The sequence below is a fragment of the Macrotis lagotis genome, chromosome 6, assembly GCF_037893015.1.
Source record: "Macrotis lagotis isolate mMagLag1 chromosome 6, bilby.v1.9.chrom.fasta, whole genome shotgun sequence".
Lineage (NCBI taxonomy): Eukaryota > Metazoa > Chordata > Mammalia > Peramelemorphia > Peramelidae > Macrotis > Macrotis lagotis.
The window spans coordinates 8602726-8626706 of record NC_133663.1 but is presented as its reverse complement, the minus strand read 5'-3'; the positions used below and the strand labels follow the sequence as shown (position 1 = coordinate 8626706).

The 23981-nt window shown below is 41.5% G+C and overlaps 1 protein-coding gene across 3 annotated transcripts in view; it reads left to right on the top strand.

Moving 5' to 3' along the window:
* LPP (LIM domain containing preferred translocation partner in lipoma) overlaps positions 1-23981 on the top strand; it is a 346149-nt gene that overhangs the window by 4643 nt on the left and 317525 nt on the right. For all 3 annotated transcript variants that reach the window (XM_074190661.1, XM_074190660.1, XM_074190662.1), the window contains exon 2: positions 20078-20200. In XM_074190661.1, coding sequence (XP_074046762.1) covers positions 20078-20200 — 123 coding nt within the window. The remainder of the gene's footprint in view (positions 1-20077; positions 20201-23981) is intronic.

Genomic DNA, 23981 nt, shown 5'->3' with positions numbered 1-23981 from the left:
TCTTTGAGGAGTTAGCCTTAATTCTGAACCAAGACGAAGACCCATATGAAGGTTCTCCAGGAAGAATTGCCCTGGTTCACCAGCTTTTCAGCGGGCATCATTGGCAGATGCCAGATGAGAATTTAAATGTTGATAGTGGGTGTTTATCAGGTTAGGTGTCATGATGGGGTTTTGTTTTATGGATGACATCAAAGCTGATGATGGCCTCATGGCAGCTGGTAGCTCATTGAACAGAGCACTAGGCCTAGAGTCAGAAGACCTGATTTCAAAACTTGGCCTGAGACACTTGACCAACTGCAGCAAGCCATAAACTCTGTTTGCCCTTATTCCCTCATCTGTAAAATGGGGATAATGATGGTACCCAGCTCCTGAATTGTTTGTGAGGATCAAATGAAATGAGTACTCTAATTTATGTTTTTGTTCTTGCTTATCATCATTATAATTGAAGTCACTTTTGACCTTTAAATTCTGTTATTCTTTATCCAAATCAATTTATCAATAAACATTTATTAGCCTTCATGCTATTCCAGGTGCTTTGCTAACAGAGGGGAAAAGAAATGTAAAATGAGTTCTAGGCTCATAGAAACACAAATCAAAGTATAAATAGTATTTCTTCCTGAAAGGGAGATGTGTCCTGGCGTTTCAAGATCACGTCCAAGCTCCCAGCTTTTACTTGCTGCCAGTTACCACATTTGATCCTGACAAGAGTTTGACAATTAAAGGAATGAATTAGTTTTAAAAAAATATTTTTTGAGAGCTTACTGTTTTCCAAAATCCTTCTCCAGGAACAGTGGATACAAAAACGTGCTTGTGAGTGACTCATTTTAATAGGATGAGAAAACACATGCAAGACTTCAACTGAAAGTCAGATGGAAAGCCCTACTCTACCCCACCCCCCAAGACAGAAAGAAAGATGAACACACACATACGCATGCGTGCACACACACACACACACACACACACACACACACACAGTAAGATAGAAGATTGTGGGTGTTTATAAGGTAGATGCTAAGAACCTCTGAAGTTCACACAAAATCAGTAAGGAATGAGTTGTTGAAGAAAAGTATGACATGAAAGATCAGTTTGGACTTGGATTTGGGGGCAACCAGATAGTCCTGTGGATAGAGCACTGACCTTAGACCCAGGATGACCTGAGTTCAAATTCAACCTCAGACACTTCTTAGCTGTGTGACCCGGGTCAAGTCACTTAACCTTGTTTGCCTCAGTTTCCTCATCTATAAAATGAGTGAAATAGGGAATGACAAACCACTCCAGTATTTTTTTCATGACAACCCCATAAGGGACCATTAAGATAAGAACATGACTCAATGAACAACAAAGGTCTGGATAGATAAAAAGGGCAAGAAGTAGGGTAAAGGCCAGGCCAAGTGGACAGGGCAGGCACATTTATGAGGGAGTGATTGAAGGCTGGAAGAACAGAAGCAGTCATCTGGCTGAATGCTCATGGAGGCCCATGGAAGGTCATGCAGGATTAGAGCTCAGCCCCTTTTAGGGGCATTGGCAAGGAAAGATGTCTCTGTTCATCTGCCGTTTCCTCCCAGGAGAGTGGATGTTCTTTGAGTATGGCCTTTGGCCTTGGACACACTTAAAAGATGCAGTGGATTGGATCAGAAGGATGGTTCAATAGGAAGAAGCTGATAGTGGAAGCCTTGAAGCCCCATTGGAGCTGACCAGCAGGGTAATCCCAAGACATTAAGACAGAGGAGCCCCAAGACGATTCAGTCCTCTGAAAGTCAAGCTGCAGTAAATGCCAGAGTCCGCTATGGAAGGAACCTGGTGATGTCCAGTGTGGATGGACCATTAGGGTTTCTGAGCACTGAGGGCCTTTTTCCAGGAGCCCCTTTGGAAGCATTCCCAGGTTCACTCGAATGATGGTGGTGATGTCTTTCTTGCCTGGCTCCGTAAGTTTCTCCAGGCTTCTTGCTGTTGTTGCATTTATTCACTCTTTCATAACTAATGATTTTATTGACCTGGAGAGCACCTGTCTGAAGAGCTGCCTTGACCAGTGCCTATTGGCCCTAGTCTTCAACTTCAGTTGATCAATCATCCTAGCTTGCAGAGCACCTACTGTTTGCTCCGCAGTGTGAGAGATGCTGGAGAGACAGTCCAAAGACTGCTACAACATCCATCCCCAAGGACCTTGCTCTTTATTCAGGAGAGACAGTGGGGACAGGGGACAGAATCATTGCAAAATGGACAAATAATGGTGATTGCCATCATGTTTGCAAGTGGCCTTGGGGCCCTAAGAGGTCATCACAGTCTAGTCTGGTAGCTTTAAAATCCCATGCTTAAGGCCAAAGCCCTGCTTTTGTATTCCAGGCTGGCCTGGGAAGTTCTCATTAACTATTGCTCAATGAACAAGCATGTATTTAGCACCTAGTGTTTTCAGGCATGGGAGCTACTTGAATGATTTCAGTGAGTCTACATTCTTTTGGGAGATGAGTGTATATTTACCTGAATATACACATGCACACTCACACTGAGACATACAAGCACAGGCAATTGTTCACATCCACATACATGCATTCACACATATTAAATATATATATATATATATATATATGTATGTATGTATAATAAGTAAGAGTTGCTCAGTAAGCATTTATTGGGCACCTCCTTTGTCTCGGCAGTGGGCTAACCCTGAATATCTCTGTCCTTGATCATGAGCATCTCTATAGCACATCCATCTATACATATCGGAGAAAGGTAGCCGGGGGTTGATGAATAGCATACTGGACCTGGAGTTAGAGACTTGAGTTCAGATATTTTTTGACTGTGTGACCTTGGTCAAGTCACTCACTCTTATTTCCTTTATCTATAAAAGGGGCAAAATCATAGACCTACTCCCCAGGGTCAATATGAGGACCACAATGTGAAAATATAAAGTGCTCTGTGACCTTCAAGGTACTAATATAAATGCTAGTTGTTGTGTTTGCTGTCAGTGAAGAAAACTCACACTTGAGTCCAACCTCAGACAACATGACCCTGGACAAGTCATTTCATCCGGGGCTTCCATTTCTCATCTGTAAAATGAACTGGGGAAGGAAATGACAAACCACGTCCAGTGTCTTTGTGAGAAAGCACCAAAGTGGGTCGAGTTGGACACAACTGAAATGACTGAACATCATCTTCCTATACCTTCCTTCAAATCACAAGGAAAGCGAGTAGACCCGAGGTCCCTGTTCAGAGCAGGGACTACAGGAAGGTGGTGAGAAGAGCAGCCGAACCCTTCTGTGGAGGTTGGCTCCTGATGGCCTCCATCCAGAGGGGATGGCTGAAGCCTGGCTCTGGTCTCCCATTAGAATGCTTCAGTTGGGGAACATCTCCCCAGGAGCGCCCTGTGACTTCCAAAGAGGCCATCTCTCCACTGCCATTGGAGTGGGGGGTGGCACTTGCTGCTAGTTTGCTTGTTAGAGATTCAAGTCTGTGGCTGCCAGATAGATACAGAGGGTCTCATGGGGAGATGAGGGATCAGGAGGATCTTTCTAACACACACACAATAAATATCAAACCAAATGAGGTATTCTGATTCCTGGAGGATGAAGGAAGATGGTCCTGTTAACTGTCTTTGCACTCTGTTTAACAAATAGTTGTTGCCATTGGAGGCATAGGGTGACCTGGCAGGACAGATGGAGTATTGAGGTCTCTCAGCCCCTGGGAGACAAATGTTGGAGATCTCTGCTGATGGTTCCATTTCTTAGCTTGGTTTTGAAAGTCAGTGTCAGGGGTGGCTAGGTGGCGCAGTGGATAAAGCACCGGCCCTGGAGTCAGGAGTACCTGGGTTCAAATCTGGTTTCAGACACTTAATTATTACCTAGCTGTGTGGCCTTGGGCAAAACACTTAGCCCCATTTGCCTTGCAAAAACCTACAAACAAAAAACAAAAAAGAAAGTCAGTGTCAGTTAATAAGCATTTCTACTGAATAAACACTGATTATGTGTGAACTATCATGGCAAGGTTCAGGGAAAGATTGGCTTCCTGCCCGAGTTCAATGTCCTCCCATTTTGCAAGGGAGATAACGTGTGTGTGTGTGTGTGTGTGTGTGTGTGTGTGTGTGTGTAAATATATTTATACATATCGATATGTGTTTCTATGAATACATATATTTATATATCCATATATCCATTTTAAATGGAGATCAAAATTCTATTGATTCTCAGTTTTTAAATGCTTATTTTTTGCCTCTATTCTCTGATCACTCTCAGAGTGAACCCACCTATTGTATTCCTTTCCCCTGATTTAACTGTCTTTTACCATAAAGTAAAATGATGAAGCAAAACCCCAGGCCATAGTCACCCCATGGTACAGTGTGTACCCTTTTCTGCATATCCCTCCATCCTACTGGAATGAAGAGCTGTGGTTTTCATGATCTCTTCTCTGGGACCCAAGAGTGTTCATTATCATTAAATGGAAACTGACTGCTTTCTAGCCTTGTTTGATCTATGTTATGTTGAATATTGAGCATGTGATAGCATCCTGTATGTGGCATCTACACAGCTTTCCTTCTTTCTTTGCAGCCTCCAGTGTATTGGTATTCTCCAGAGAACAGAGATTGTTAAATTTATTATGTTTTTATTTTGCAAGTGTTAGCCTGGGGCCAGATAACTGGAGGTGCTTAATAACTGATCAGTAGCTTTGATGCTTAGATCACAATTTGGTAGGTCCTTTCTCTAGCTGACGAGCCTCAACTTTGTTTCCAATTGTTTGCCACAATGAAAATTCTCCTGTGAATATTTTGTTATAAAATAATAAGTATTTTAAAATAGGGAAAATTTTAAATGTCAAATTGAGACTTTTTTCTCTTGTCAGAAATTTAAAAGTACATTTTAAAAATGGAAAATGAGCTTATCATGGTATTGTTTTGAACACTTGAATTTATTTTTAAAAGATAGGAATGTTAAAAAGTAGTCCATAATGCTAATCTTTATTCTTCTAGAATCTAACATGGACTTCATGTTTTGCAAAAAAAAAGAATTTAGAAAACATAAACTTACGTAGATTGTACATTAAATATAACTGTCATATAAAATACAAAGGAAAAGGAATTTGAAAACGTCTAAAAATTATCAAGCAAAATTTAAAAAAATCTTGACACTCTCTTCAGTAAAATAAAGATATAAGGAAAGAATAATGTGGCTTCTTAATGCTCACATATGAACAGATGAATGGTGTGAGGTTGTCACATAGAGGATCCAGGCAGCCATGGGACTTGCCCATTGGTAGCATAATGGTTTCAGAATTAATGGAGTCAAAGAGACAGATTCCCCAACCCTTTCCCACTTGCTTAACCAGTTGTATGTTAGTTCATGTTTTCTTATAATTTCCCAATGGGTTGGGGATCATCAAAGATGGGGGGATGTTGTTTTTCATGATTTCTTTCTGTCCTTTTGAAGAAATGTGTGGAACATACAGACCATGCCATTAGTTAGTTATCCCTTGTTCTTTGGACATAAACAGATCATTACAAATATATTTCATTTTTTGATAACAAGGAAAAAACAAAGAATTGATGGAGTCTTAGAAGATTCTTCAGATCCCAGTCCCTGGCCATTTATCTTCAAGTACTTTTTTCCTTTTTCCTGTACTCTCCTGCTCTAAGCTCTACTTCCTTTGTGAGACCTTCTGTATTTATTTGTATATATCTTTTAAGGTTGCGGTTGTTTCCAAGTTGTCTTTTCTTTTACAATGTATGCATCTTGAGGGCAGGGATTGTGGTTTCCCCCTTCTTTGCATTCCCCAGTTCTTGGTACACTGGGGAGATGCTTGGTGCATATTAGGAGGAGGGAAGGGGAGATGACTTCATTAAACCCCTACTGTGTGTCTAGCTCTTTACTAACCATTTTACCAATTTTATCTCATTTGATCTTCGCAACAACCCTAATCAATCCTCATTTTCTTACTGAGGACACTGAGGAAGACTTAATGAATGCTAATTGGATAAAGCCCATGTTGGCTTCAGAGTCCAGGCTCCATTGGAATTATGGGGTCAGGGGGACAAGGAACTCTTCAATGAATGGACCCAAGCTGGTGTGCAGTGAGCCATCTCATGTAGTAAGGCTTCTGATAACCTGAATCCCAGTTTTCTTTCTGGTTCTGAGGTTTACTACTTACCTTGGATAGCTCAAGACTCCTCCCTGCAATATGGAATAGTCTGGCTAGTTATAGGACTTAGGCCTGAGTGGGATATTCTAAATCTAGGCTATTCCTAACCTTTCTCATCATGGATCTCCTGGGGAGTCATTATGGGGCAGCCTTGGGAACCCCTCTCAGAATTATGTTTTTCAATGCATTAACTTATATCGAACGAAGTATCAATTATTAAAATAAAAGAAAGTACTCAGATCCAACTTCTAAGCTAGTCAGTTTCCATCGCCCCCATCATAGAACCCGAGGCTCAATGTGATTAAGCTTATTGACCCAGACCACATGGTCCTCAGGAGTTCTCTAACTCCAAATCCAGGGATTTTTCTTTCCAATTCCATGAGGCAGGGAGCAATTTCACTCTCTTTAGGAGACATAAGTGGACAATGCACAATGGAAAAGCACTGGGTAGTACAGTCCAGGTTTAGAAGCAAGATGATTTGTCCTTCACAAACTCTTCCATGGACAAATTGTTTAGGGATGGTAGTGCTTTTTTTAATTTAATGTTCCATTTCACAGTTACCTTGGATACCATATTAATTTTTGAAAACACTGTGTAACAGAGGCTAATTGGAGGGATGATGGCTTCATCTCCAGCACTCTTAAAGGCCTTGTGGACAGGCCTGAAAGAAGGTTCCATAATTTCAATTTCTATGGACGAGGTGCCTGGTGAATGGTTGATTGGGTTAGGAGAGTAATTGGATACCTAGTGTATAAAGAGAACTATGTGAGACAGTAGGTTTCACTAAGGCCTAGTGAAAGGATGGGCAGAGGCATAGTCTTTTTGTTCACTATTGAAAAAGAAGGGGAAAGAAAAAAGAGGGGGAAATGGAGATGGAGAAGAAGTCATGGGAGAGAGAGAGAGAGACAGACAGACAGACACACATACACACACACACACACACACACACACACACACACAAAGAGAATATCTGATAGTCAAAGAGAATGAGACAGAGTGAGGCAGACAGACAATAGTCCTGTACCTTTCTTCAAGCATCCTCCCACTTCCATCTGGTCATTCCAGAGCCCTTACTATACTGAAATGACACTCTCAGTTTCTTTTTACTTCCATTTGCTTGGGCCTGAGCCCCTACTCTCTGAAGAACATGATGGTCTTGCATTCATTATTCCATTAATAATTATTTCAGTCAGTTCTGATTAAATCTCTTACTGTTATGAAGCGAACCTCTAATCTGATCTAGTAGCTTGATATGACTTAAGTTTCTGTGACCTTCGAGGCTCTCATCTTAAAACAGAATCCACAGTGTATCCATGCATGTCCAAATGCAAGTGGCATTTAGGTTATAACACCATAAGACTCAACCTAGAAGGAAGAGAGGAATCCTTCATGGATGATGCAGTCTGGACACCTTAGGGTCATGAAATCTCATCATTGTTTAATAGTGGAAAATATGTGTATTCCACTTTTCTTGTTAATGTTTCACTTCATTAGACTTTGCACTGAATGGCATTACTTTTGGATGTCAAAAAGTGATACTTCTGTAAGAGTTTTATAGGCCGTCAAGCCCACCTGAGTGGGGAGCAGTCACCTACAGGGTCAACCAAGCATGAAGTCAAGACATAGATGTGTGGAGAAGTGGAAGAGTGAAGGACAGGACAGGAAGACTAAAGGGGGAGAAGAATCATTTCCAGCCTTTTCTCTCCTCTCTTCTTCTCTTTGCTCTCTTTTCTTCTCTTCTCTGCTCTGCTCTTCCCCTTTCCTATCCTCTCCACTCCCCTCCCCTCCCCTCTCTTCTTCTGTCTCTGCTCTTTCCCTCCGCTCCTCCCCTCCCCTCCTCTCTTCTTTCCTTTATTTTTTTGACTCAATTGGTCAACTTGCCCTTAGCCGGTGCTTCCATCTCCAAGGCAGCACTATAGCCTTTAAAAAGAAAGCCTCTGCTCACTGTGCCATAGACTCCTGCTAGTACTGCTGACTCCAGCCTCTCACCCTCCATTCTCCTTTGACTTGCATAGTTGAGGTTAAGGAATTTGTGCCTCGTGGGTTTGAGGTTTCATCAAGAGAGAAAGAGGGAACTGATGTGATTTCACTGAGGAACTATTTTTTGCCACACAGATTCCCTTTTCTCCCCCCTTCGAAATGGCAGTGGAATAAGCCATGCCAGACTGTCTTAGCCCATGTTAGCTACACAGCAGTTAGAACTCAGCTAAAAATAGAATGTTTTTATTTGTTCAAGATGTATATGACTTCCTCTCTTGTTTCCTTTCCCTTACAACACTGAGTCAGTATACAGAAATGGGGAGCATAGAGTTACTGGCCAGTCTTACAGGGTTATTGTATGGGTTGGATGCCCATATCTGGCTATGTTCCTTAGACGCTCCCATCTACCAATGATCTCACCCATGTGACTACTCTCTCCATTTTTGTAGTTTCAACTTTTTCTGTCTTCTAAAACTGTGTGGTTCGTGTCTTCCCCATGAGGTGTACCAAGGGATTGAAGACCTTATTTAATTCTGAAGATATCTATAGACCTTTAGCTTGCTATCTGTTGCCTCTCAGCCTTATTACTGGATTGGCTTGTCTTCTTTTCCCTACATTTATATCATTGTTGATTTTTTTAGTTTGTTTTTTGGCAAGGCAATGGGGTTAAGTGACTTGCTCAAGGTCACACAGCTAGGTATTTATTAACTGTCTGAGGCTGGATTTGAACTCAGGTCCTCTTGACTCCAGGGCCAATCCTCTATCCACTGTACCACCTAGCTGCCCCCATTGTTGATTTTTTTTTTTTTTTTTTTTTTTTTTTGCTGTTGATGTTTTTACTCCAGGTTGGTGCTCTTGTTGTCCTGGTACCACAGTATTGTAATCTCTTGCCCACTCTGAATTCTGTCCTTTGCCCTTGACTTTGTCTACCATTTTGTCTTTTTTTCGCGTAGCATCATATGGCATAAACATTGCTCTTTGTGGGCAATATATGAGTATTAGTAAAATCATTGGAAGATAGGAAGATCATTGTAAGATAAGGATTTCCTTAAAATGCTTACTCAGCAGTCCATGAACAGCTATTCCAATCCCATAGCTGCCATTTCCAAACTGTTGCAGCTTAAACAATTAATTTTTACCTTTCTGGGATGTATTTTTCTTTAATATAAAGTGGGAGAATTTGCCTGGATGACGTTGAAGGCATCTTCTTGTTCTAAGTCTGTGATTTTCTGAGTACTTTATGTCTCTGGCATGATCCAGATGGCACTGGGAACCATCATTCTGGATGGAGTGGATTTCTTCCATTATGCTCAGTCATTCTGGAGCAGGAATGGTGAGGGCTGATGACAGACTTTACCTAGGCATGAGCATTCTTGATTTTGGAGGATCAAGGTGTCTAAGGGTCATAGTGTAGGTAGTTATGCCAGATGATGGAGTCAAGAATGCAAATTGAAGCAAGGGAACCTAGAGTGAGATCTGAAGTAGCAGAAGGGAAAGGGTGAAAGAGGTCAAGCTTGGGGACATCTTGCCACAGAAACGTCTAACTGTACTGGCTTGGCTAAGAGGAGAGGCCTGGGTGGTGGACTTGATGCAGAGAGAGAGTCTGGGTGTATTTAATTGATTCTTGAGGGACAGATCACTCAATCTCCCAGGATCTCAACTTTCTTTACTTAAACCAAAAGTACTGGATTCAATGGCCTTTATGGTCCCCTGTGTCTCTTATATCCATCTCTGTCTCTCTGTCTCTTCCTCTCCCTCCTCCCCATTTGATAACTACAGATGGTGGTAAATACTTTCTAAATTGTTTTACTTATTTTGGTCTATAATCCCTTGTTACTAGATCTCAGTAAAATAGTTGACAGCTCAAACTAAAAGAAAATGAGCAAATGCAAATAAAACAAAACAAACTTTAGACCAGCTAAAAGTGTAGCTGTCTTCTCTCTGCTAACCACTCCCTTCCACCTTTAGCTTTGACCTTACAGTAAAGACCTTCATAGCCCCTCGATTGATGTTGTCTTGGGTTCCCATTTTTGTTTTCATTCTTCTTCATCCTTGCATTTTGAAATCCTTCCAATTTTCCTTTTCTTCAATAAAATAGAACTTTAACTTATCTGTGGTTGTAATTTCGTGGTTATCACTTGAAAGAATCACTTATTTAACTCTAGTTTCCATAGCTTGAGTTTTCTTTCCCTCCTAACGTCCACTGAGGATTCTCTTAAATTGTATTCAGAGCAGGAACAATGGTGGGTCCCTCTCTGGTCATCCTTGATATTATCACACATATTAGCATCACTGGAGCCACATCAATTATATTTCCCTCTCAAATCTCCTATCATTTATTTTGGCTGAGTTCCTTGGAGCTGCCTGTGGCTTAAGGAGAATTTTAAGTTAGCGAGGTTTTGAGTCCATGAGCAAATTCTAGATCACCTGTAGGCCCCCAGAGGCAATAGAGGAAGAAATGTAAGTGTCCCTTCATCCTCAGTGTAGTTTATTGAATTGTATTGAGCATTTAAAATAACAAATTAAAAGTGGGAAGAAAAGCAAACCTCTGGATTGCATCTTTCCTTTTACCAGCAAGAAAACATGTGTGTACATTTGCCCAGTTGGATGCATTTTTCTATTCCCTTTTTCTTTGTTTCTTTCACTGATGACTGGTCTTTCTCTGATGTTATAAATATGGGAATCATGAAGTTGAGAGAAGGTAAGATAGGAAGCTGTGATGAGGAAGGGGAATCATATTGCTCCAGAACATGAAAACATCTAGAATACATCTAGAATTCATGGACTGAGGTCAAGTTCAGGATTTCTTGACACAATGGGATTTGAGAGCATTTTCAAGAGGAGAACTTGGTCACCTAAGTGGTGGTTTTGTTTAAGCACAAATGGCCATCTTGAATGGGGTGGGCTTAATCAATCAATCAATTGGCCTTTATTATATGCCTACTCTGTGCCATGCAAAACTCACTTCTTGAGTCTGTCACTCCTCTGGCAAGTGATCTCAGTTGAGGCATGTCACCCCTTTGCCCATCAGAGAGTAGAGGATGAAGCAGTGAGATGTGTCTTCAAATCCTGCTTCTAACCACCCTGGGCCTCAGTTTCCACATTTATAAATACAAGAGGGTTCAACTGGAGGACTTTTAATGTTCCTTCTAGCTCTACCTCTAGCTTATGATTCAGATTTGACCCTCCTTTTTCATATATGTGGGCATGTATGCATAAGTATGCCTATATACAAATGTAGACATAGGTTATACATATATGTATAGATATTTGTATTGTCTAATAACCGAGTTAGAAACAGGCAAGTCCAGAAGAGCATGGCTAAGTCATACATGTATGTAAATGTAAACACACGCACTATGGAATATATTTGCACGTGCACATGTCTGCATATGTCTATGTAGTACCAATAATATGCATGTGTATGTATGAGTGAGTGTGTTTATGAGGAATATCTATCTATCTGTCTATGGATCTCTCTGTCCATTTAGTTATCTATAATAAGACAAGGACATTCACAAGCTGGGCTGGCTAGTTAAGAGTGTCTGTCTTTGTATGTGTGTATAGATACCCAGATATTTAGCCAGGCTCTTCAACCTTCTGAACTCGGTCAGCAGGAAACCTGACAGTTATTATAACAGAAGAGAATTCTCAGACCTTGGACCTTTGCTTTGGAAGATTTATGAGTGCCTCAGATGCTTATCTGGAGATAGCATACTGATTAAATTGGCAGATGGCACCATGTTGAGAGGGAGCACAACCATCCTGGATTCAAGAACATCTCAACAGACTTTCATGGTGAGCCATGAAATAAGATCCAATTACACCAGATCCTTTTAATGCTTACTTTTGGATCCCCATCGTGTCCTTCCCAAGAACAAGATGGGGTGGTTGAAAAGCATTTTTTTGACAGTCTCCAGGGGTGGTATGGGGCCTCTGGATGGAAATTCTTCAGGAGTCTATGGGATGATGTGGCAGCCATAGAAGAAACTGGACCATTTGACCACATCCCATTTGAGATTGAGGTGAGAGGCTGATGATCCAGAATGAGGGCCTGGGTATGCCTTCCAGGACCTGCTCTGGTAAGCCCACACTGAATTCTGGGTTGACTTCTGGGTCCCATATTTGAGGAAGGACTTTGAGCAGCTGGATTATGTCCTGAGCAGGAAAGAATGAAGGGCCTCTTTGCACTCATATCCTAGGATGGTCAGATAAAGGAACTGGCACTGTTTAGCCTGAAGGAAGAATGCCTTACATAGGGCTTTTACACTGCCTTTAGCTACTTGAAGGGCCACCATATGAAAGAGGGTCAGGTTGGGTCTCCTTTTCCTTGAGGGAAGAGCTCTCATCTCTGGGTAGAAATGGCAACAAAGCTGTTTAGATTTGCGTATTTCCTTTTTGGGGATTAGATACCCTAGGTGGTCCTGGATCTCCCAGCTCTGAGTTCCCATGGCTCTTTTTCTTTTGGGGACCCCTTCTCTACAGTGAGCTTGGAACATCATCCTACAGCAGGGACTGAATGGTTCATCTTAGAATCACATACCTTTCTCATACATCAATCTAGGGACAGCAATTGATGAATAATTGTTAATCTGTTATTTCACAAGTGACCAAGGGATGGAGCTAGGAAAGGGGAATGCCATCCTTAATAAAAGGAAGTAATTCTGGAGGGATTTAGAGAGACTGTTGTTCTGTAGCAATGGGGCATGCCCTAGGACTGGTCACATCCTTCTAGCAATGATGTCATCTCAAAATGAATTCAATGAAAGTGGGTCATAGACCTCTTCTACTAATATAAGTGAAACTCTTAACATACCAAAGGGGTAGTGATGATGGTAATAACAATAGAAGTATCAGTGATGGTGGTGGTGGTGTAGTAATGGAAATAATAATAGTAGTAAATGGCTAACATCCAAGAATGTCATTGAAAAACCTTCGATGGATAAAAACCACATGAACTTTGCTCATATTATCTGGAATGAAATGAGTGATAAAGCATATTTTCAGTACCTAATCTGTGCCAATACCTTTTCTAAGCACAAAAATACAAATAAAGGAAGACAGTCCTGCTCTAATTGGAGGAGACATTAAAATAAAGTAAAAACAAAATATAACCAGGGGCCGTTGGGAAGCCTGGAAGAGCAAGGATACAGAAGCAAAGACTCGGATACAGGATCCTTAGCTTCCTTGGCAAGTCAGGTTGAAGATTTTCAGGGCTGAGCCACTGAACCCAAGGAGTGGAGTTGGTGGAGCTATGTGAGTATTCTGGCACCTTGGGTGGATCCTGAGGGCAGACAAGGGAGCAGGAAGCCTGTGATGTTTGTGGAACTTCCTCTGGTCTCAGGACTACTTATATTGAGATGATATATTTTTCAAGGACAAAGATGTTATTCACTAGTGGCCAATCTCCTCATGATGAGTCTTTTTATTCCTAACTAGGTGAGGATTTTTTTTTTAATTGTCATTTACTTTTGTGCCCCAATGCGAAAACTCTGACTCTTCTTCAAGAAATGAAAATAGATAGAGATTTAGAGATGGCAGATAAGTTCACTCTTCCATGTAACTCTCTTCAAGAAGTGAGTCAGGAGATCACAGAACATGGAAGGGTCAGATATCATCACCAAAAATTGTTGTCATCATTAGAATGGTTGCCAATGATTGTTACGACAACACTGAACATCAATAAAAAATTAGAAGAAAAAATAACAAGTGAGATTTTGATGTGAGTTAAATAGGCTAGGTGTGTTTTGTTTTGTTTTTGAGCATTGGATCCAACCTACTAAGGGATCTTCCTTGAAACATTTCTGGAGGATCTGCTAGAATTCACTGTCTTTGGTTGACCTCCATAGACCCATGACCACCTTTCCAGACTAGGAGTCATCTGAGTAAGGTCTTTTGACTGATATGATAATTAGCAGATGTGATGACATCTCTCCCAGTGGATTAAGTCCCTGGAGAACAGAGAGCCTCATCAATGTGGCACAAAATCCTCAATGGAAAATCTAAGTGGTAAAAATTGTTGACCAGAATATAGTATATCTCAGCTTTTCATAGCCCGTATCTTGGTCAGAACTTGGAGATGGACCCAAGAAGAGTAGAAGAGATATTTGAGAAATGTTGATTCACTGATCCTACTTGACTTTCCAGTACAAAAACTCACCTTTTTAACATTACTTTTTTTTTCTTGGTCATACAGTTCTTCTGAAAATCTTGACAATATTATGATCTTCAGAGAATCAATGGAAAGACACACAGTGAGTGTGAATAGGCCACATCAAGATGGCTAATACATTAGAAATTGTACTCAATATAAAAATTAAAAATTAAGCATATATGAATGGGAAAAAGAAGGGAGCTATTTATGTAATATGAGCAGAGGATACCAGATAGATAGTGCTCTTTTATATACACAGTGCTAGAAACCTTAGAGGGAAAAATGTAGCACCTTGCCTAGGTCCTCAGACATAGTCATGAATTGCATAAACTGAAAAGATATGGATGAGCTTTGATCTATGTATATACCTCTCCTGGTGATATCATTCCAGATGCATCAAGAAATCAAAATGAGATGTCAGTGGTTTCCTTTTGTCATTTATTTAGATGGTGGTCCACTCAAACCCTAATATATTTCTCTAAAGGATTGTTTTTCCTTTGGCATAAAGCCTTCTCATCATGGATTTGATCTTTTTTTTAAATGCATTGGCTAAAGTTCCCGTCCAGTGCCATGTTATCTTTTCCTTTGGTTTTTTTCAGCCCACTGTCCCATTCAGATGCTGTCATCCAGTTGCCTCTCGTTTTTCTGCAATTTGAGAAATGCATAGTTGGTCTCATTTGTATTGAACTAGGCTTCAATCTTTCCAAGGCAGCATTCAATCACTTTTGACAACACCCTTAGCTCAGTAATACCTGTTAGACTTCCTCATGTCTTGAGAGGAAGCTTCTGGACCTTTTTCTCAGCCGAGTCACTTGGGCACAGAAGGACTAAGTGTGCGGCTATTAGATGTGTTCTTTCACCATATCTAAGTGTATTTTGATGCTTTAATTCTGATGATGCTCTCCATCTAATGATGTACTTTCCTCAGCCTGCCCTTGATGGAACAGTCATTGCTTTGAGTACAGAAATTATCTGTCTGAGTCTCTTCACAAAGAAAAGTCCACGTGCATCAGAGGAATTAGGACCACTTCAAAGCTCGCCAGGATGCATAAGGACCCCCATCCCCAGCTGCCAGCAAGGATGCTTTGGGCTTTTGAGTCTGACTGCCATCTGCCTCCCCCGCCCTAGCTTTGAAACTTGATGGCATTGCCCTTTGTTCCAAATGGCCCTGAAATCCCTGCCCTGGGATAGTCAAGTGGGCTGTGGGACCTGGCCCCTCACTGAGAAGGAGAGGGAAGATTGTATAGGTGGAAGGGTGGTGAGAGCTTCCAGTTGGATTAGCTGCTTGGACAGCAGGAAGCCCACTCCCCCTTGTTCAACAGATGGGGAAACAGAGGCCCAGACCAGGCAGAGGATGACAGGTCTAGGATTCAAAGGGACTCCCTTTGTAACCCATTCACTTTATTTTACGAGGATGGAACTGAAACCCAGGAAGGTGAAATCTTGTTCACCTAAGATCCTACCTAATATTTGAGCCTATTTTTTCTCCAAACCTAGCTCTTATCTATCTTTATTGTTCTACTTAAGGGGATGGAATTAAGAGCCAAATTATTAAGACTTTAGTCACTTTAGTGGACAGCCTGGTGGACCAGTGGATAGAGTACAGGGCTAGGAACTCAAATATGGCCTTAGACACTAGCCATGTGACCTTGGGCAAGTCAAAGAAAATCAGGACATCAGAGAGGGAAGTTGAGAGAGGGGGATTGCACCAAGTCCCCAGTCTCACTTTCTCTTCCAGAGCCATCTGCGTCCAGTGACCAGATAGGAATCAAGATGACTGGAGATGACTCTGGATGTGTGATAATCAAGGTTAAGTGACTTGCCCAAGAATTACACAGCTAATGGGAGTCGAGTGTCTGAGGTTGGATTTGAACTCAGGTCTTCCTGACTCCAGGGACTGCTCTATCCACTGTACCACCTAGCTATTAAATGAACTAGAGAAGGAAATGGCAAGCCATTCTAGTAACCTTCCCAGGAAACCCTCCATGGGAAGTGTGGACTGAAAACAACTGAATGATAACCAGGGGTCACTCACCAAGGCCATGAATTGGGGGAACCCTAAGGCTTATATTCCATGAATGACTGTGACCTTGGACAGACCTCCTTCTGTGAAATAAGTGTGTTGGAGTGTGTGTGTGTGTGTGTGTGTGTGTGTGGTGTTGTGTATACGTATGTAGGTGTGGTATGTGTGTGTGTGTGTTGAGCTGTTTTTTGATAGTCTGATAAAATATGCAGACCTTGTCTTAGAATAATGCTTTGAAATTCTTGGAATAAAATTCATAAAATTACAAAGTAGATAAAATATACTGAAATATTATCAATTTCTTATAAATTGACAGGTTTCCAGGTTTCCTGGACAGGCCGTCTCCAGGGTCCTTTTAGTTCTAGACCTAGGATAATATGTGTCCATCACCTAAGCTCTTGGAGGACTCGGTCTACTCCTAGATAAACTGAAAGGACTGCGACTCCTTGGATTCCACAGTATCTCACTGTGGAACTGGAGGGAAAAGAAGGGGAAATGATCAGCATTCAGGTTCCAGGCATGATCTCATTTGACCCTCACAAAAGCTGGAAAGGCAGAGGTAGTTAATACGGTATGCCAATATGACAGCCTCTCCAGTGGCCATGATGGGGGGGGGGAGGCTCCCTCTTAGGGCTCCCTGCTTTCCACTGCCCATTTCCCAGCCAAGATTGGAGGAGCTCCCACTTGGTGCAGGTGGGTGGCTCTTCTCCAAGGCTACCTTGAGACTGAGCCTCCCAAGTTATGATCTGGTCAAGGGGAGAGGTGGTAGAGAAAGGACTATGGACCAGTCATTGCTGGCCCCCTATCGTAGTTCCTGGCTGAAGGGTTTCAAGTCAGCTGGAACCTTCTCTCACTCAGTTTCCCATTGTCCCATTGGCTGGTTGGATGGGCTTCTTTTGGAATGGTGTGAACTCATGCCCCCTCTTTAGTCTCACCATCACTTTCTTTCATATTGAGCAATATTGGAAATGAGGATCTGTGCAAATCAAGAGAATATAAAGTTCATCAGGGAATTCCAGTTTCTCTCAGTGGCAAACTTGTCCACATCCTGAATCTTGAACCTGCACCTCTCCTCGCACAGGATCATTCTTAGCTGTTAATAAACTCTAGACCCTACCTTTCTTGGCCATTGGGATGGACAAGTTTCATGAAATGCCAGGCTTATAAGGCTGCAAATTAAAGATGGAAGGGGTCTTTGAAGCCACCTTTCATAATCTTGCATTTTTAAATGGGGAAACTAAGGCCAAGAGAGGTTAAGTGACTTGCCCAGGGTCACACCATTACTCAGAGGTAGAACTGAGACAACTCAGGTTGTCTGACTCAAAAGCCAAGTTGTGTGTTTTCCCTCCTAATGTCCTATATTGTCTCCTTTAAAATTATGTTTTGGACATCCTAGAGTTGGAGGGGTCTCTCAAGCTTGGCCTACTTTCTTGGATGCTCATTGACAAATGATTATCCAGCCTCTTGTCACCTGATCTGCACTTTCTACCTGTCCAGGCAGTCCATGGCATTTTACTAATGCTTTTCAGTCATTTCAACCTCATTCCTCTCTTGGGGACCTCAGTTGGGCCTTCATGTCTGAGACTGCAGTCATTGAGAGTTACATTTTGCATATAATTTTGAAGTTCTCCCATGTATTTTCCTCATTTTTACCTGGCTGTGCTCTGTTGGGACTTTGGAGATGTCTCCATTGTGCCTGAGGAATTCATCATAGGTTAACTTCCTATCTTGTGAGATGCAGTTAGCTGGTGCTCACCCCTCATCACTCCCCTCTCTCCCTCCATCATTGAAGGAGGGATCCTTGCACCAGACCCTCCTTCTTCCCCACTTGGAATGTCTGACCTCCATCATACCCTGCCATGTGGTGCTGTTTGCTCTTGGGTTGTGTTCCACCATTAGACATTAGGTTGCAAGCACCTTGAGAGAGGGGATTATCTTTCTTTTTGTCTTTGTTTACCCAGTGCTTAGCACAGTGATGGACATGTGTTTATTGATTGACTGGGGGGACAATATACTGGATTTTAGATATTCTTCCCTCAGTCTTCCAGCTCTCAGTATTCTCCCAGTTTAGTGTCACACAAGTCTATGCATCCTCATGAGGACTTGTCATCCTTGCCTAGTGGTTTTGGAATATTGGGGATAGCTTTCTTGCAATTTGAATGCCAGGCATATTCTGACTAAATCCAGCAATTATAATCAACTAGTGAATAATGCTCTTACCAAAATATCCTCCATGGAGCAACTTTAGACACTCCAGCTTAAGAAGACAGAGACATTCAGAGCCTTTAGACAATGGCAGCTGGAATAGTCAGGGGTCTTCAATCCTATCATGATCCTTAAATAATAAAAGTAATAAAGATATTTAGTCCAGAGAAGAGAATACTCAGAGAGGGTTGAATGGGAAGTTTTTAAAAGTACTTGAAGATCTTTGGCCCCCAAGCACAGAAGGTAGCAATGGGTAGAGAGTTTACAGATTTGGGGTTGTGTGTTTGTGTGTGTTTGTGTGTGTGTGTATGTGTGTGTGTGTAGAGAGAGAGCTAAGTAGATAGAAAAGGACTATACCTATGATTTCATTTGTATGGGGGATTCAGAGATGAGTCAATACCCTCTACCAATTCAGGTCACCATACAGAATTTTCATCATCCTCATAAATTTTATGTTCATATCATTTATTTATATGCATATGTAGCTTTCCTTAAAATAAGCTTCATTGATGCTTGAGTCAAACTGTTCCCTAGTCAACAAGTCCCTTTGAACCAAGAAATGTAGAAACGTATTGCTCTTGTTCAGTAAGAACTGGGTTCCTCGTTGTTCAGTGACAGAGTTCTACAAGTTTCTCATATAATTCAGGATGCTGGGATAGTGACTTTGTGACCTCACCTTAGTTCTGTCACCCACAGACTGAGTAAGCACGCCCCCTTCTATCTAATGAATATCCTTATTGATACTGTTCCTCCTATGGCAGAGGAATGTTGAGTGAGATCAGCAAAGGGGAGGGGATTAATCGAACTTGCTTCCACACTACTGTACTATTAGAAGCGAGGAAGGATGGGAATTCAGGGGCCCTGGAGGGATTTGCATGAACTGATGCTGAGTGAGATGAGCAGAACCAGAACATTATACATCTTAACAGCAACATGGGGGTGATGATCAACCTTGATGGACTTGCTCATTCCATCAATGCAACAATCAGGGACCATTTGGGGCTCTCTGCAATGGAAAATCCCATCTGTATCCAGTGAAACAACTGTGGAGTTTGAACAAAGACCAAAGACTGTTATCTTTAATTTAGGGGGGGAAAAACCCATTATGTAATTCTGAGATCTCTTATACTTTATTTTTCTTCCTTAAGGATATGGTTTCTCTCTCATCACATTCAACTTAGATCAGTATATACCATGGACACAATGTAAAGACTAACAGACTGCTTTCTGTGGGCGGGGGGGGGAGGGAAGTGAGATTAGGGGAAAAATTGTAAAACTCAAATAAAATCTTTCTTTAAAAAAAATGCTTCGAGAACCTTGCCTCAATTGATCAATCAGCAAGCATTGGGTAAGTGTACCATTCTGTGGCACTTGGCTAGTTCCTGGGGAGGCAAACCCCAAAATGCAGTAATTGTCCCTGCCCTCAAAGAATTTGCATTCTATCAAGGATGACAACATTCACTTCTAGAAGCAGAAAAAAATCAACAAAGGGGAGGGGGAATCAGGAAATGGAAAAGCCAGCCTAACTTTAATCAGACAAGCCAGAAACTGGAGTGCTTTTCTTGATCTTGGGTTCCTTCCTTTGCAGGTGAACCCTGGGAGCAAGACCCTGGAAGAGCGTCGCTCCAGTCTGGATGCAGAAATTGACTCCTTGACCAGCATCTTGGCAGACCTAGAATGCAGCTCTCCTTACAAGCCGAGGCCTCAGCAGGTAGGCCTTCCGTGATCCCCTTTGGCCATGATCTCAGTTACCAAAAATCAGTCAACCACAAGTTTACTGATTGGAGAGAAAAGACAAAAATGCATCAATTTTCCAGCCTTTTAATTCTATTGATTGTTTTCCCTCTAAGGGCGCAGGAGCTAGGTTAACATCTTATGTAACATCCACTTGCACAGGAGATGCTCTGATGATATGAAGAATTGCCTCGGGGATGATGGGAAGATTAACATTATCTCACTCCAATCTGGGTGGCCCTCAGTACCAGTTATCTGTGTGATAGAAAAAATATCTATATCTGTATTTGTATGTAGAGATTTAGAGATATGTAGATATCCAGTCCTAGATAGAAAGGGTGATGCTGTTTTGATGACCATTTCAAATATTATCCTGTATTCCCAGGTGATATGCAAATAGGGTTCTGGGCTTCTCATCTTTTCTCAAGTCATACCTTCCATGTCAACCTTCCAGAGAAGGCTGTTCCACCCTATGTCCTGCACACCCAGCCAGACTGTCTTTTTCTCCATTGACAGTGCCTTCCAGTATCTACTCTAGACTGATCACTGGGCCCCTGGAGAAATATATTATGGCAACTGAGTCCAACTCACCTTTTCAGCAGGACCAGTGAAAGCCAAGGAACTCATCCACTTCTAAAGCTGTGTAAATGGCAGTCCAAGCCCCTGAGTTCAATAAAACCACTCTCTAATAGTATGGCTGCCCTATAGGTAGGTTTCTAAACTCTATTCAGTTTTTGACTTATGACTCTATTTACTGTTATCAAAGAGGCCAACTGGATAGAGTGTTGGAATTGGCATCAGAAACCCATCTCTACCTATACAACTTGAGCAAATCTATTCACCTGCCTAACTTCAGTTTCCTCACCTGTCCAATGAGGGGATTGAACTTGTTGGTCAACCCAGTTCTTGCTGCTACCAGTCTCTGAGCCTTTGCTCTTTCCACATTTTACTGGATGAAGTTTGGGTGAACCTCAATAGTTCTCTCCCCAAATGCTTATCTTCTAAATACCAGTTTGTTTTAGCTCAGTAAATCCAAACATACTTTTTTTTGAGCAATTTCTTCAAAAGTTTTAGATTCCCATGAATTCAAAGGATCTCCTGCTCTTTTGTCATCATTCCCCATACCCCTTTACAGAGCTTTAATTCATTGAGTCTCTGCCTACACATGCCCCTCAGAAACTATCAGGTTTTATTGAGAACATAAATCTGTTCCCTTTTGGAACAAATAAACTCATCTCCTTCTTAAACCCTTGAAGGTTTGCCATTAACGTTGTAAACACAGAGTCCAGATTTACAGTTTTTCATAAGTGAATATCAGTAAAGGATATAAGCTCTGGCATGATCCCCCTCCTTTGGGATGATAGTTTCCTGCCATTCTCTACAAAAGATGCTCTCTCCCACGAAGGAAGCTCAGTGAGATCACTGTGCTGCTAGTAAAAGTCACTTAAATTAGAACATGCAGGAAATGGCAAGGGGCTGGGGGTGTTCTTTCTCCATGTCTGTTCTCTATTTAGGAATAGAGGGAAGATGCTTCCTCACTTTCCTCTTGCCATAGTTGGGCAGGAGAAGTGGGGGAGTTAATGGTGGAGAATCTTTTTTTTCCTTCCCTGAATTATCTCTGCTCTGGTGGATTTGAATTAGATGTGTTAATATTTATTGGCTCACATAATTATATGCTGTAAGGACAATAATTGCAGACACAAAATATTAAAAATTTGTGCCAGGAGATGATGACGTCTGGGTAAATGTGTCGCATTATAATTAAGAGGGACTTGAAAAGTCCTAGAAAGGTTTCCTGTTAATGTGTATCTTTGATGTTTCCTTTTTTGATCCACAGAACTTCTCAAAAATGGGTGAGTCACCTGACTATTTAAAGACAAGAGAGTGGGGTTGAAACTTCTTATTAGAAAAGTGTTGGTGCTTCAGAGCATCTGTATGACTGGTGCCCTGATGTTATGGGTTTAATGAAAAGTGGGCATTTTAGGAGTGGCCCAAATGCGGGACCTCCAAATCATCAACCACTAGTCCAATAGATACCATTCTCTGGCTCCTGTCTCCAGTACCAATGTCTGGCCATCCATATCTTCAACCACCATGCCAGTGAAGTCCAGTAGATACTGTGGCTCTGGGTATCGTCTCCATTACCAGTGTCTGGCCATCCACATCACCAACTATCAGGCCAGAGAAGTCCACTAGATACTGTGTCTCTGGGTATTGTCTCCAGTACCAATGTCCGGCCATCCACATCACCAACCATCATTCCAGAGCAGTCCAATAGCTGCTGTGATTCTGGGTACTGTCTCCAGTACCAATGCTTGGCCATCCACATCACCAATCATACCAGCGAAGTCCAATATCTACTGTGACTCTGGGTACTGTCTCCAGTACTGATGTCCAGCCATCCTACCACCATCCCAAGCAATTCTTGTCCCTGTACTTCTCCAATTCTTTGTTTGGGGAAAAAAATAAAGGGGGGATCCTTTGTGTTAGGGCCATGTTTCACTTATGCTGGCCATCAATATAAGTCAATAAGCATTTATGAAATGCTTCCTCTTGGATTCCAGGTGACAAATGCTGAGGTGAACATAGTAACCGAGGGAGCTTGGCTTCATTTAAAGAGAAGGTGTTTGGCTAGGATATTTCTGGTCGTGCTATATTAGAGAAGGGGCGAGCTTTCCTAGATTTTAACTTGTTTGCAAAGCATGAAGAAATGAAAATATTATTTATTAGGTGAAAAAAATATTTGTTATTAACCAAATACTTGGTATTCCCTGTGGATCCATACACTAGCAATTCTCTGCATTCTAAGAGCTTACATTCTAAGATAATTTAAATTACATTCTAATGGCTTTCTAATGTAGTCTAACTACTTCCTTCTGGGATGTATGGGGAAAGGAGTTGCAATCTAGAAATTTTCTGGCACATATTGGGACCTAACACATAACTGTTGACAGATCATCATTTTATACTTCTCTTTTGTTGATGCTCACGGCCATTCATTGAAATCCCTTTACTAGTCCACACTTGAATTATCATGTATATAGAAAGGGAGCTCTGTTCTCCTTGGACCCCATGGAAATTTCCAACCTGTGTGGAAGAACATGAATAGATGCCAGCCTTTATAAATGTTCAGTAGCTTCTGTGGGAATAACGTACTATTTTTGTTAAATTGATTTTTTACTACTTACCCATTTTCCACTGAAGAAACTGAGAAATTAAAAGGTCAAGATAGACACAATCCAAACCTACCCATTGCATTTTGAGGTAAAATATAGAATTCTAGCCACAAAATGGGTAGAGATTATGAAACATCTTGCTGGTCAGATGAGTATTTGTTAAGTCTTTTTTAGAGGCTTCTCTATAGAGATCATTCATTGACATCTATATCTTGCAAGGTCTGTGTGTGACCTGGGTCCAGAAGTGAACAAGACTGGGAGACAAGCTGATTGCCCTGGGGAAATGACCTAAATAATCTGTTAATGATTTCCAGGTTTTCTTCTGAAATTAAGGCCTACATATATTTTTTCTTAATACTACTACTCTTCTGACCATGAAACAGTCAAGGTCCAAAGGGAGAATTTCTCTTTGCTTTAGTTTCTAAGTAGTTTTCAATGAATTGGAAATAAATCTTGCCCAGAGGCTTGGAAAGGCAAGCCTAGGTTGGACAGAAACATCCTCCCAAATACAGAAACCAGGACTTGATGTAGGGAGATTTTTCTACAACAGTGTGAACAGAACAGAAGACACAGTGGTCATAT